General features: G+C 47.9%; 1 protein-coding gene across 2 annotated transcripts in view; it reads left to right on the forward strand.

Annotated features, from left to right (window-relative positions):
• LOC119963167 (protein transport protein Sec24D-like) overlaps positions 1–15,775 on the forward strand; it is a 212,892-nt gene that overhangs the window by 25,152 nt on the left and 171,965 nt on the right. For both annotated transcript variants that reach the window (XM_038791860.1, XM_038791861.1), the window contains 2 exons: positions 13,488–13,688; positions 15,427–15,526. In XM_038791860.1, the coding sequence (XP_038647788.1) occupies positions 13,538–13,688; positions 15,427–15,526 (251 nt within the window). In that variant the 5' untranslated portion in view covers positions 13,488–13,537. The remainder of the gene's footprint in view (positions 1–13,487; positions 13,689–15,426; positions 15,527–15,775) is intronic.

The raw sequence follows: 15,775 nt of genomic DNA on the forward strand, positions 1-15,775 counted from the left end.
ACTTCAGAGTCGTGAATACCGCCCAGTCCATCACGTGAACTTGCCTCCCATCCATTGACTCCATCTACATCTCCCTCCCGCTGCCTGGGGAAAGCGGGCAGCATAATCAAAGATCCCTTCCACACAGCTTACTCACTCTTCCAACTTCTTCTATCGGGCAGGAGATACAGAAGTCTGAGAACACGCATGAACAGACTCAAAAACAGCTTCTTCCCCACTGTCACCAGACTCCTAAATGACCCTCTTATGGACTGACCTCATTAACACTACACCCTGTATGCTTCATCCAATGCCAGGGTTTATGTAGTTACATTGTATATCTTGTGTTGGCCTATTATGTATTTTCTTTTATTCCCTTTTCTTCCCATGTACTTAATGTGCCCCCCCCCCCCCCCCCCCCCCCTCCTCCCCATGAATACATCTGGCTGGTCTGATACCCCGAAGATTGCCACTTTCGGGCATGGGTCCACCCTCATCCCCACCACTTTGAACATTGCCTCAAAGAAGGCTGTCCAGTACCCAATAAGTCTGGGGCAAGACCAGAACATGTGGGCCTGGTTGGCCGGGCCTCCTTGGCACCATCTCATCTGTCCTCCACCTCCGGGGAGAACCTACTCATTCGGGTTCTTATTAAGTGGGCTCTATGTACCACCTTCAGGTGCGTCAGGCTGAGCCTCGCACACATGGAGGTGGAGTTGACCCGATACAGTGCATCAGTCCAGAGTCCCCACCCTATTTCGATCCCCAGGTCTTCCTCCCATTTCTGTCTCTTTGCATCCAGTATGGTGTCAGCCCTCTCTACCAGTCATTCTTTTACCTCGGATGTGCGCATCAAGTAACTCCTCCAGTAGTGTCTGTCGTGGCAGTTGTGGGTACATCCTTCTCTCCTTCCGTAGGAAGTTTTAAAGTTGCAGGTACCTTAGTTCATTTCCCCTAGCTAACTGAAATCTCTCCGTCAGTTTGTCAAGTGTTGTGACCCTGCTGAGGTGTATAGGTCCCTGACTGTCAGTGTCCCCCCCCCCTTCCTGTATCCACTTTTTAAAGGTGGAGTCAGTGAGCGCTGGTTGTTGCAGATGGGGGCTTTGTCCGACATTTTGGTCAGGCCTGTAGCCATCTGGGATGGCCACTTAACCAGGAACAGAGAAGCTCGCAAAGCATAGTGGGTAAAATGGACAATGCAAGATTCAGGCAGGCTCAGAGGCTGAAAGTATATATTTGCGGAGTAAGGAATCTTAACGGTTTTGAAGCCCCAACCGATTAGCATTTGATGGCCCAACTCCACCAGACAAAGGACTGGTACTTGAGCGACCGGTACAGTGCCAGACATTTCAACGCCACTCCCTGTACTAGATAAGCGTAAACAACAGGGTCAGTGACCGCTTGGGACACTCCCAACCATCAAGGCACCCGCCATTTATTGGTTTGAATCGAACATAGTGATCAGGGATCACCCAATTAGTGGGGTCCAAACTGAAGCACCACTCAAAAGAGCGTGAAAACCCCCAAGCATAAGAAGAAAGTCCACCATGTGTTTGTCCTCTTTTGGACCTGGCACCCGGCAATGACCATCTCCAATCGCAGCACCACCAGAAGCAAGTCCAAGTTCAACGCCAGCTACCAGAGGGATGAGCTTAGCTGAGCAGCAGTTACTTTGATAGACTTGATAGATCCAGAATCGAACAAAGGCCACTGTTCCTCTGACCTAAGCCGGGTGCCTGAAGTTAAGTACAGGCTGTCTTAATCGATAGGTGTAGTTTAACTAGGAGTGTTTATGTTGCATGACTAATTGTCTATGTAAATAAAGTACCCTTGACCTTGAACTAACTAACTGGTGTTTGGCTCTTTGATCGATATCCGGTTGAACCTTGTGGTGGTATCATTTGGCGACTCTGAGCATTAGAATACTGATATCCAAAGGAAGGAGGGCAACCTCACTGACTGCCATATTTACAGTAGATCCACAGAAAAGGCAACTGGCCGAATTGCTGTCGTAATTGGTTCCAAGTCTGGAAGGTGGCTACCACCACTGGGCTGCTAGAGTGTTCCTTGGGCGGGGATGGGTGTGCAGCCGTGGCGATGGCCCGGAGATAGGTCCCCTTGCAGGAGGCCTCCTCTGCGTGCACACAACTCGGGTTCTGGCTCCTTGATCCATACCCTTACTTGTTCGGCTGTCGCCACCCAGTGGTAGCTAGCCCTCCCCTGGACTTAGTTTTTTTGTAAGACATTCTTTAGGATCCTAGCATTTTTCCCCTCCCATACGAATGCCATGATTAGTTTGTCTAGCGATTTGAAAAAGGCCTTGGGATATAAATCAAGATAGATCTAAGTAGGAAGAGGCACCTGGGCAGTACCTTCATTTTGATCGTCTGCACTCTCCCCACGAGAAAGAGTGAGAGTGTGTTCCATTTTTTCAGGTCCTTTTTTTAACTTCCTCTATCAGACTGGTCAGGTTCCATTTGTGGATCCCCTTCCAGTCATGGACTATTTGGAACCCCAGGTAGCGGAATTTATGTTGGGCTTGTTTGAATGACAGTCCCCCTAGTGCTGCCCCTCCTCCTTGTGGGTGTTCCAGGAAGATCTCGCTTTTGCTCATGTTGAGTTCGTAGCCCGAGAAGGCACAAAACCCTTTCGGGAGCACGATGATTCCTTCCATGCTGCTTTATGGGTCTGAAATATAGAGGAGCAGGTCATCAGCATAGAGTGAGACTCTGTGCTCTCTGCCTCCCCTTTGGATTCCCCTCCAGTTTTTTGCTGTTCTGAAAGCAATCGCTAATGGTTCGATCGCTCAAGCGAACAGCAGTGGGAACAGCTGGCATTCCTGCCTGGTGCCCCTATGCAGCTGGAAATATTGGGAGTTGGTGTTGTTTGTCCTTGCACTCGCAATGGGAGCGTTGTATAGGAGCTTGACCCAAGAGATGAACCCTGTTCCGACCTGTTCCGAGCCCAAACCGCTCCTGTACCTCTATGAGGTACTTCCACTCGACTCTGTTGAAGGTCTTTTCTGCATCCAAGGAGATGATCACCTCTGGTGTTCTCTCCCCGGATGGGGTCATTATCATGTTCAGCAGGCACCTGATGTTCGAAGTTAGCTGTGTACCTTTGACAAAGCCCGTCTGGTCCTCTGCGATCACCTCTGGTACGCAGTCTTCTAGCCTTTTGGCTAGGGTTTTGGCAAAAATGTTGGCGTCTGCGTTTAGTAGTGAGATAGGTCTGTATGACCCACATTTCGTTGGGTCTCTGTCTTTCTTAGGTATTAGTGAGATTGAGGCCTGTACTAGGTGATAGTGTGCCCCAGCCAGCGAATCTGTGAACATCTCCCGCAGGTGCGGGACCAGTGCTGTCGAAAATCTCTGCTTTCCTAGCAGGTGAAAGTTCCTTTGTAGCTCTTTCCTCTCCACCAGGAGCTCTATGGTTGGGGCCTCGGAGTATTTACGGTCTACCTCCAGCATGGAGTCGACTAGCTGCTGCCTAGCAGTCCTTTCTTCCCCATCTCTTTGCACTTTGAAAGTTCTAATTTCCTCTTTAATTACAGCCTTTAGCGCTTCCCAAAATGTGGAGGGTGAGACCTCCCCATTTTGTTTGTTCTCCATATACTCCGCTATGGCCTGCAATACCCTTTCGTTGAAAGCCTTTTCAGTTAGTGGGGCAGTGTCCAACCTCCATGTGGGGCATTGGGCCCTGCCCGTCTCCAATCTCGTCCATATAATGTGGAACGTGGTCGGAGATCACAACTGTGGAGTATTCCCCTTTGATCAGCCCTGGAAGGTCCATTTTCCCCACCACAAAGAAGTCAATTCTGCTGTATATGTAGTGTAATGGGGAGAAGAAGAACTCCTTTTCCCCTGGGTGGGTGAACCTCCAGGAGTCCACCACACCCATCTGTTCCATAAAGCGACCGAGTACCTTTGCCATGTTTGAGGTCCTCTCTGTTTTGGGCAGTGCCATCAGGGTGCCACCCAGGCACTGCCTACACATATAAGTTCTCTGATTTCTGTGACCCACGTTTCTTAAGTAAGGAAATGGCATCAGCAAATTTCCAATCGAACAGCACAATTCCTGAATCAAAAGACCTTTCTTACAAACATAGTAAGGGGTAGGCCATTCAGCCCTTCGAGCCTGTTCTACCATTTAATATTATCATGGCTGATCTGACAACCTCAAATCTGCATCCTTTCTCCCCACTTTCTTTTGCCAAGAATTTATCCACCTCTGATTTATAAATAGTCAATGACTGCTTTTTACTGCCTTTTGAAGAAGAGAGTTCCAAATTCTCATGACCCTCCTGAGAAAATATTTTGCCTCATCTCTGTTTTAAATGGGTGTCCCTTATTTTTAAACAGTGACGCCCCCACCACCCACTTATCCACCCTAAATCTCATTATTTTCTCTATTCACATTTTTTAATACTTGTGTTGAAACCAGCAAATTATGTTCTTTGATTCATTCTTCATTTCCTTTCTTTTGTTGGTATATTGTCTTTTTCCATGTAAAAACAGATACAGGTACAGTGTATGTACTCCATCTATCTGAAAACAGGATATTTTAATCTGCCATGTATGAATTTCCATTCTTATCAGTTGAGTAAAATAGCTTGCCTGCTTGTTCGACTAGGTGCTGCATTTTCACAGTGGTGTGCTGACTAATTATTGACTTTGCGTGCCTGTTTTTTCCCTTATTTTGAGTGATCCAAGTGACACTTGACTCCACCTGACCAGGCCTATTCAATCTGCATGAACAGGTTCAAATTTATTTTCTGAAAAGTGGCAAGATCCCAAATCTGGCACCACCCTTGGTTTGAGGTAGTCAGTTTTGTGGCACTGTACCTGTACTAATTTGCCATAACCTGGTTGACTATTACAATACCACCTGCATCTGTCCTTATTGGATCCACATTTCTCTTCGCCACTCTCTTACTCTTGTATCTTCACAAACCTTTTCTATTGGCCTGTTTTTTTTTGTAGTTCACTTTTCTTTGTTCTCCAGATTTCTCCCAGCCCACTGAAATGCAACTTGTCATGGCATTTGTGTGAGCCATTTCCTCAGACATTATGGGCACGATTGAATGGCGACGTTGCGCCTGAAAGGCATCTCGCTGCGGTGCAATGTGGCTGATAGAAGACTAGAGACCCCACTCCTTGGCTCTACCTGGCTCGCAACGCCTCGCGAGATCTAGCACGATCTCGCAAGCTTTGCAATGTGAGTCCTGTACATTGTGGGTGGGAACACTTTTTGATAAATCTGCATATTAGAGCGAGACATCTAGTCTCACTTTAGTATACAGTTTCACGAGGGAGGCACCCAAGGCATTGGGATTCATCCCCTTCACCTCGTGCTGGCACCGTTCAGTACTGATCTCCGCAAATGGGGACTAGACGGCACAGCACTGGGGGTCTCCCAGAGGATCGGAGGCCACCAGGTGCTTGCCCTCAATAGTGGGATGTTTCTCGGCGTTGCAAGCACCGGAAAATACGTGACTAAATGTGCTCGCATGGGACTTTGTTCCCATTTAGTTGAATCGCACGTGATATTTCATTTTACCTGATGTGCTGACAATGGTTGGTAGGCTACACGAGTGGAACTTTTCCTCTTATATGAAAGAGAAAATGCTGAAAAATCTCAGTAGGTCTGGCAGCATCTGTAGGGAGAGAAAAGAGATAACGTTTCAAGTCCAATGACAATGAGTCATTGGACTCGAAACATTAGCTCTTTTCTCTCCCTACAGATGCTGTCAGACCTGCTGAGATTTTCCAGCATTTTCTCGTTCGTTTCAGATTCCAGCATCCGCAGTAATTTGCTTTTTGTCCTCTTCTGCAATGTGTACATAGAACATAGAACGATACAGCGCAGTACAGGCCCTTCGGCCCACGATGTTGCACCGACATGGGAAGTCAAAAACTAAAGGCCATCTAACCTACACTATCCCATTATCATCCATATGCTTATCCAATAATCTTTTAAATGCCCTCAATGTTGGCGAGTTCACTACTGTTGCAGGTAGGGCATTCCACGGCCTCACCACTCTTTGCGTAAAAAACCCACCTCTGACGTCTGTCCTATATCTATTACCCCTCAATTTAAGGCTATGTCCACTCATGCTAGCCACCTCCAGTGAAGGTTCTCACTGTCCACCCTATCTCACCCTCTGATCATTTTGTATGCCTCTAATAAGCCACCTCTTAACCTTCTTCTCTCTAACGAAAACAACCTCACGTCCATCAGCCTTTCCTCATAAGATTTTCCCTCCATACCAGGCAACATCCTGGTAAATCTCCTCTGCACCCGCTCCAAAGCTTCCACGTCCTTCCTATAATGAGGCGACCAGAACTGTACGCAATACTCCAAATGCGGCCGTACAAGAGTTTTGTACAACTGCAACATGACCTCATGGCTCCGTAACTCAATCCCTCTACCAATAAAGGCCAACACACCATAGGCCTTTTCACAACCCTTTCAACCTGGGTGGCAACTTTCAGGGATCTATGTACATGGACACCGAGATCCCTCTGCTCATCCACACTACCAAGAATTTTACCATTAGCCAAATGTTCCGCATTCCTGTTGTTCTTTCGAAAGTGAATCACCTCACACTTCTCCACATTAAACTCCATTTGCCACTTCTCAGCCCAGCTCTGCAGCTTATTTATGTCCCTCTGTAACCTGCAACATCCTTCCGCACTGTCAGGGCCGGCCCAAGGCACCGGCAACTCGGGCTGTCGCCTGGGGCGCCATGTGTTAGGGGGCGCCAGAGACTCGGGTCCCGCGCATGCGCAGTTGGGCCGGTGCCAACCAGCGCATGCGCGGTGGCCGCCCTCCCCCAGGGTGGCCACCCTCCCCCAGGGTGGCCGCCCTCCCCCAGGGCGACCCCCCCCCCCCGCCCGCCCGCCCCCCCTTCCGTCCGTCCGCCCGCCCGCCCCTCCCTTCCGTCCGTCCGCCCGCCCGCCCGCCCCCCCCTTCCGTCCGTCCGCCCGCCCGCCCCCCCTTCCGTCCGCCCGCCCGCCCCCCCCTTCCGTCCCCCCCCCCCCCCGGCCCCCCCCGCCGAGAATGAAGATATTCATTGAAGATCTGCACAGTGTGTGCGAGGTACGGAGTCCCGTTTCAACACTCACCCAATCACCTAATGTGTTCTGTGGGTGGTCAGGAAACATGCACAAAGAGTGAGAATCAAGTGGCGTGGATGTCCTGGGATCTGGTCAGTCTATCAGGAAGAATCTGGGATCAAGTCAGTTAATTGAGGCTGGGGGTGGTTGGCAGGGTGTCTGGGTCGGAGTGTTGATGAAGGGGCTCAATAACATGGCAGGAGGTGATCATTAACGATGAGATGGGGTCAGTGTAATGTGGAGAGGATCAGCTTAAAGGGGTAAGAGTCAGTGTAAGGGTAGGAGGGGGTGGTGTTTGGTGTCTAGGACCAGTAAGTGTAATTGGTGGAGGGGCCAGTCATTGTATTGTGGGAGGGTTAGGATCAGTTGGGATGAACTGTGCATGAGGAGCTGATAGGACTGGTTAAAGTGCAATTTAGTTCCTTTCCTCTATCTAACCCCCGCCTCGGTGGTCCCCCCCCCCCCCCCCCCTCTGAAAGGTGCCGAAGTTCAGCTTGCCCGGGGCGCCAGCAACCCTAGGGCCGGCGCTGCGCACTGTCTACAACTCCACCGACTTTAGTGTCGTCTGCAAATTTACTCACACATCCTTCTGCGCCCTCCTCTAGGTCATTTATAAAAATGACAAACAGCAACGGCCCCAGAACAGATCCTTGTGGTACGCCCACTCGTAACTGAACTCCATTCTGAACATTTCCCATCAACCACCACTCTCTGTCTTCTTTCAACTAGCCAATTTCTGATCCACATCTCTAAATCACCCTCAATCCCCAGCCTCCGTATTTTCTGCAATAGCCGACCGTGGGGAACCTTATCAAACGCTGTGTACTGTTCTTGCATTGTACGAAATACTTCTGTGACTACGTTCCATCTTTGTACAAGTTAATAGCTCGGACCAAATTTTAATGTGCGAGCTTCCATCTAATTTCTTCAAGGTCAGTCTTGTGTAAATTTAAAACATCAGTTTAGGTATCATCTTTTTCCTTCTCAGACTGGATGTCAAACTCTATCCTGACATGGCCTGTTTCCCATATTGTTTGAATATAAATTAACCCTGTCTCGTTACTCATTACTAAACCTAGTAGACACTGTTCCCTTGTTGGAGCTATTTGGTTCATAGATAATAGAATTTACAGTGCAGAAGGAGGCCATTCGGCCCATCGAGTCTGCACCGGCCCTTGGAAAGAGCACCCTACCTAAGCCCATACCTCCAACCTATCCCAGCAATCCCACCTATCCTTTTTTAGAGACAAAGGGCAATTTTTTAGCATGGGCAATCCACTTAACCTGCACATCTTTGGACTGTGGGAAGAAACTGAAACACCCGGAGGAAACCCAGGCAAACACAGGGAGAATATGCATATTCCACACACAGTGACTGAGAATCGAACCTGGGACACTGGAGCTGTGAGGCAACTGTGCTAACCACTGTGCTACCATGGTTCTGAAAACTGTCTTGGATGTACTCTACTGCATTCATTCCTTTAAAACTTGTATTGCTTTGCATCTCACAGTCCGTAATGAGGTTACAGCTACCAATATCTTGGCGCAGTAGGTCTTTGGATTACTGAAACAAACTTTCAGATGTTTCAAACCCATTAGAAGATCCATGCCTTATAGCACAGGCAAAGTTTCTCAATTATTTTGGTTTGTTGCTTTTTATAAAACTGTGCTGCAAACAACCTTTTCTATGGATCATAAAGAAAAGCAGTGACCCCATGCAGTTGCAGAAGAGGTGCTAACTGAACCAGGATCTTAAGACATCCAATGTATTTTTTTTTTAAATTTAGAGTAACCTAATCATTTTTTCCAATTAAGGGGCAATTTAGCGCGGCCAATTCACCTAGCCTGCACATCTTTGGGTTGTGGGGGTGAAACCCACGGGAGTACGGGGAGAATGTGCAAACTCCACACGGACAGTGACCCAGAGCCGGGATCGAACCTGGGACCTCGGCGCCGTGAGGCATCAGGGCTAACCCACTGCACCACCATGCTGCCCCTGACATCCAATGTATGACAATAATTTGCAAATACATCCTGGCAAGAGATAAACAGTTTCTTTACCAATGTCATCAGCCTCAATACTCTTTTCCATAACAATCTTATTCTGTCTTGTCCGAATTATTTGTTAATACCAGCACCTGTTTCTTCTTGTGGTTCTTACGATTTATTGAAACCTAATTCGAAGATGATGTGACACTGATCAGTCTAACACACTTGTTCTACTTGATTCTACTTAAAGTTATCTGTCCTTTTACACCAGCTACCCTTGTTTATGTTATCTTAATTTCCGCCAAGTTCAACTAGTTCTTTGTGCTCTGTTGCACGTACTCACTTTGTTCCTTCACATTATTTGTTAACTCTCCTGTCATACTGTACACTAATGCCAAGCCATTCAGTTTGCTACCGTGCACTATCCTACACTTTCCAGTCACACTCGGGTTGAACTAGACAAATCATAATCTCTTGTATATTCAACCGTGAGCTGAGCTCCTGACCTATGTATACTCCATCACGCATCACCAGCCTGTCTCTGCCTCAGCCCTTCTGACACTGAATCTATCATTCATAACTTTGTGCCTCTCCGACTGGACCGTTTTAATGCTGTGTCCTGGATGGCTTTCAATTCTTTACTCTCTGTAAACTTCAACCTATATCATATCCTCATCAGCATGGTGGCACAGTGGTTAGCACTGCTGCCTCACTGTGCCAGGGACCCAGGTTAAATTCCGGCCTTGGGTGACTGTGTGTGGAGTTTGCACTTTTCTCCCGTGCCTGCGTGGGTTTCCTCTGGGTGCTCCGGTTTCCTCCCACAGTCCAAAGATGTGCAGGTTAGGTGGATTGGCCACGCTAAAATTGCTCCTTAGTGTCCACAGATGTGTAGTGTAGGTGGGGTTACGGGGATAGGGCAGGGGATTGGGCCAAGATGAGGAGTGTTAGTGCAGACTCAATGGGCCGAATGGCCTCCTGCGCTATCTGTATTCTACCATCTGTTATCCATAATCCATATTCTTGCAGGCTTACTTTGGCTTTTGATCATTCAATTTCACAAATTTAAATTATTTTCTTCTTGATTACATCCCTCCCTGCTGTCGCTCTTCTGTATCTCTATAACTCCACCTCCCCAGCAGAGCTCTCAATCAAGTGACCTCAACCAAGCCCCTCGCACACCCTCCAACTGTTCCAGATGTCACAACAGCATTGCCAAGCCGTCTTGCCTCTGTTCCTAAACTCTTCCCTCTCTGTCTCTCTTTAGGGATTTCTTTGTATAAGCATTTAGTCACAGCTCCTAACACCTTGCAAATGGAATGTTGTCATTCATTGCAAGGGGAATGACATATAAAAGCAGGAATGCTTTGCTTCAGTTGTACAGTTTGTGTGACCACATCTGGTTGACTGTGCACCGTTTTGGTATCATTTTTGAAGAAAAGACACAACTGTGTTAGAAGCCATTCAGAGACGGTACACGCCTCCAACATCTGAGATTGAGGGGTGGGGTGGGGGTGGGGGGATCTTTTGAGGAAAGGTTGTACAGGTTTTGACTGTATCCGTTGTCATCCAGAAGATTGACTATGATTAGCTGGTCTGATCCGCTATTCTCCCACCTCCCACGAACCGAACACCATGGCTGCTGAGGGTATGAGGAGATAAGCCGAGTACCCAAAGGCACAACCATGGGCTGCCAGCATTCTGCTGGCCAGGGAGGGGTGAGGGGGGTTGGGGGGGGGGGGGGGGGGGCAACTGGGTGACGGGCTGGAATCTGCCAGGCTCACTGCACAGCCTATTGGACCTGGCTGGGCACGTTATACTCAGCATGCCAACACGTCTGCACTACCCCTTGGCCGAAAATGGATTTTAGAACCAGGTGTTGTTGACTTATCGCTGCAGCCCTGGTGGATGCCCTGAGGCTGTACCAACAAGAGCTTATCTCAGAGACACGGGGGCGAGTTGGTGACAATGGAGAGTTGGCCGTCCAGCAGGCTGAGGAGGAGGTGGGATGGAGGCGATGCATCAGGCCTCGTATATACCGGCAGCGCCTGTCATTCGAGGACCTGCTGGAATGGGCGTGCAGCCGAAACTCCGACTAAGCCAGTACACTATGTACCACCTGTGCTGGGTGAAGGCGCATCAGGCACCCTGGGGATGTGGGGGGAGGGCACCCGCTCCTGGTGGCTGTCAATGTGATGGGTGCCCTGAACTTCTTTGCAACAGGGTCCCTCCATGTGCCAAGGGGGACCCATTGGGAATCTCCCAGAATGCCGTACACAGGTGCATCTGCACCATGACCGATGTCCTGTATGCCCGGGTGCCACATTATATCAACGTACAGCTGGTGTGTGATCACCGCACGTACATTGTGAACGTCTGCGCTCGATACCCGGGCAGCATGCATGATGCCTTCATCCTGACGCACTCATCAGTGTCAGAGACATTTAAAACGGTCCCGGGTGAGGGCTGGCTGCTGAGTGACGGGGGTTATCTGCTGCTGTCATGGCTGATGATGCCTATCTGGAGGTCACAGACCGATGTGGAAACCCGCTACAACGATGCCCATGCAGCGACCAGGGGCATGATCGAGCGGTGCAACGACATTCTGAAGGTCTGGAGGGGTCTAACAGTACGTTCCTGGGAGAGCCTCCCACATCATGGTGGACTGCTGTGTCCTGCACAATATTGCACAGCAGAGGGGCGACATGGCTCATCTGACATGGAGGTGGACCGCTTCCCGGGCAGGCACTGGAGGCCACTCGGCGTGTGTGCCAGGGCCGTCGCGCAAGGACAACCTGGTCCCCTCCAAGTTCACTGATTTCAGCTGACCCCAGCCCTGCCACTCCAAACCCCCACCAGCTGCGCCACAGGGTGCGGGCCCTGGGTCAGCGTTGCCAGCGGGTCTGGCCAGTGGGGCAGAGGAGGATGATGGCCCATTCAGCGATGAGCTCTGGTGCTCTGCAATGTCTGTCACCATCTGACTCCCACCCCGGTGTCACATTCGGGGACCCCTGTGTGCATGCTAGCCATCTCACCATATGGGCCCACAGACCTTCTGGGAAGGGGGTGGGGGGATGGTGGAGAGAAGAGAGGTGTGTGGTGGTGGGTCACCCACTGGGTTGGCTCTGTCACGGGAGGTCCTGGGTCGTGCTGTCCAGCAGCACCCACGCCCGAGGTCGCCCCCCCACCCTCCAAACCCACACCCTGTAGACAGGTTTGGAATGACCGTGTACATGTGTTTAATTGTGACAGTGATATGTGCAATGACTGTGCCCTGGCCCCTGATGCTATGTTATGTGCTTCACCCATGCCAGCTTAACTGGTTCCTAACCTTATGGGCCCTAATGCTTCTTCTAGGTGGATCCCAGGTTGTGCATTAAAAGTGGAGGTGGCCTGCTGTGTTTCCCGCCCTGTGACCTGTGACTCTTTAGCAGCCATCCTCTGGAGTGGCTGGACTTGGATGGGCCAAGCAGTCCTACAGGTGTCACAGGTGGCGTGGTGCCCCTCTGTTCTGCCCACTGCCCATCGGATATGCCAGGGACAGGGAGGATGTTGTGGCATTCCGACACCTCCCCTACAAGAGTCACCGGCACGGGCCCCATCATCATCTCCTCCCTCCGGGTGCCCAATGGTCCCCAGGCTACTCCCTGGGACAGGGTTCCAGCCATTGTCTGGCTCTGCCAGTCTTGGAGGCCCGCTCTTGTGTTGACCAGAGTCTCAATGCTCACAGCCATGGACCACAGGGACTGGCCAAGTCCTGTAGGACTGTGCCAGGTCACTCACTCAGTGACCATGCCAGGTCCCCCTGTGACTATCAGCCTACTCCTGTTCCTAATTCATATATTCTATGTCATGGTGTTCACTTGTCTAATTTCCATTGCGATGCACCATAGGGTAATTTTATACACTACAAATGCTACATTGTTTTTACAGATGCTAATCTAAGTTTGCTGTTGAGTGTGATTTCTTGTAAACTAGTACCAGTTCTGTCAAATTCCATGCATCATTTTTAGTTATAAGAAAATCAGTTACCTTAATTTAACATCTAGTTTAATGGGTTGACATTTTCTGTCATCTGGATTAACAGAAGACATGTGGAAATCTGTAATTCGTAAGGATCATTTGGACTTTTTTTTTAAATGTTGACGTGCATCCTGCTAACCCAAACACGGCAAAGAAAGAACCAGGTTTCATTTTGTAGGTGGCCATTTTGAAAACTGTCATCAAGCACCTTGTGTGAGGAAAGGTATTGAGATGACTGGCGCTAGTTGTAAATTACGTTATTTGTTGGCCTAGGGCATTGCAAGTTCTGCATCCGTGTCTGCAGGCAACTGAAAGCAAGAGTGATCGGACCTGTAATTTGTGAATATAATTCTGTACTTTTCCATCCATTCTCCCAACTAGGTTTCTCCACGATCTAGCTTATCTAAGGAATGAACATATTCTAATCAAAAATGAGTCAGCAAGGATATGTTGCAACACCACCTTATGCTCAAGCCAAACCTGGAATGGGAGGATATTCAACTGGCTTTGGTTCACCAACTTCCCAACCTCATTATGTCCACTATGGTGGAACAGGTCAACCATATTCTGCAGCTCAAGCAGGTAATGCGTTTGGAGAAATACTCCTGAAAATAAATTTTAAATTAGTCCTTCTTCCCCCACCACTCCTTGCACAACAGTCTCCCAGAGACAAGCTATCAACAATGGAACACAAATGGTCTGAAAATCCAGAGATTGAGAGGAAAATTTAAGTCTTGGGGGTTGGATGTGGGATATGAAAGTGAAGGAGGCCAGAATTGTGGGAGGGATCTGGTTAAGTTGGAGTTCCAATGGGAGAAATTTGGCAATTCTTCCACCTCCTCCCACTGTTTGGTAATTCAAAGAGGTGGGAAACTCTTACTAAAAATTCACCTTTACTGGTCGCCTCAGCTTACCAACAGGAAATTCAGAATCTGCAATTTTAGCTCATAATATTATTAAAGATTATCGCTGCCGTTAGAACCTAGTTGTTGCCGTGGCTATATCCAGAATCAAAAAAATTATCCATCCATTTAGCATTATATCGTATGTGAAAGCTACATTGTTGATCCCCTGAGGAGGAATATCAAAACGAGGAGTCCTAGAGTAGAAAAATTGGCATTTTAAAATGTAGTTATTCTGGGTTTTTAGGCCAAGGGTGAATTAACTTCGCCTATCTAAAGACTAGGGCCTGGATTTTTGCTGAATTAGATCGAATCCAGACCCAGTTCAAAATAGCAAGTAGAACCTGATTCTGGGATTATCATCCTCATTTCCTGCAGCCTCAACTTTAGCTAGCATGGTAAAGTAACCCTGCACACTGCATTCCTGGCCTGATTTATCAATTTGCAAAGGTAGATATCGCCTAACTATCCCAACAGTTGTTGTGTCATCAGGCCAGTTATTCGGGTGACTCCTAGTTCATAGCTCTTCAGAGAAGTTGTGAACTGTAGACTGGAGTTGGGATTTGAAAGGTAGGTTCAAAAGCTCTTGCTAATGTCTCTTCCATTCCAACTCCGTGCCAATTCATGCCCCCTAACCCCCCCCCCCCCCCCATGCTTCTCATACCCTCCATGCCAACTCATGGCACTTCCATGCCCATTCACATATCATACACTAAGTACAGAACCAATAAGCTATATAGGACCAATGGCATTTGTGGAACTGCTCAGAGAAAGCTCATTCACAAATCTTCTTTTAAGACCAAGATGCTGTTCCTCTAATCCTTTAAAAGTATTATCCAAAGGCCATTAAAGAACCAATAACGGAAACTTCAAGCACTTCAAATCTCTTAATCTTCTGCAAATAAACATTGAGACATTGACAAAAGAGATCACCGAAAGAAAAGCTTATTCTAACCCAAGATGTTAATCAATCAAAGTCAGCAGTTCTCTCAGGTTATTAAAACTGAAACCCCTGCTGAGATAATCTTTCTTGAGTTTATGCTGTCAGCCAAATGTGCATACTGAGGACACTTCAAAAGAACTCTTCCAGTACAGATGGTTCCATTACATTGAAGTTCTGTCAGGAAACCAATGTAATTTGACCAGAAATTCTAAGTATTTATTTTACTTAGCAAAGTTACCAAATTCAAATTGTTAGCTACTTTAATGATTTGCAGAACTATGAGTAGATTATATTGCAGACTGTAGTATTGAATGATTATATAATCAGGGCATCTTTCCAATTTTTCATATTTGTGGGAATATATTGTATATTTTAGAATTTTTATTTGTATTTATTTCTGTGCATTACTACTGTCTTCAAAGGCTTTAGTTATCTGAGCCTCGGCTTATGGCTAACATATGTATTTTCTTTTCAGGGCATTTAAAACCACCTCATGGTCATCCACCTGCTCCTAGCCAGTTTGGACAAACTAACCTCCAGAATGGAATATATAATCCCGGAAACCAGATACCGAGGTATTTGCTGGAACACAAATACAACATGTGCAAAATACCATTGTACACGTGTAGGCACTTGGTGCTTTGATTTTATAAAACTGATTAAACTGCGAGTGACCTAAGCTTGCTGCATTACTTTTAAATTTGCACCATCAGTTTCTTACGCACTGATGGCTGAAGACAAGTACATGTGTAGCTTTGTGACGCAATCAATTGCCTTCAGTGCCACCACCACTACCAACCTGGCTCAGTCGTTTATATACTATT

The sequence above is a fragment of the Scyliorhinus canicula genome, chromosome 3, assembly GCF_902713615.1.
Source record: "Scyliorhinus canicula chromosome 3, sScyCan1.1, whole genome shotgun sequence".
NCBI lineage: Eukaryota > Metazoa > Chordata > Chondrichthyes > Carcharhiniformes > Scyliorhinidae > Scyliorhinus > Scyliorhinus canicula.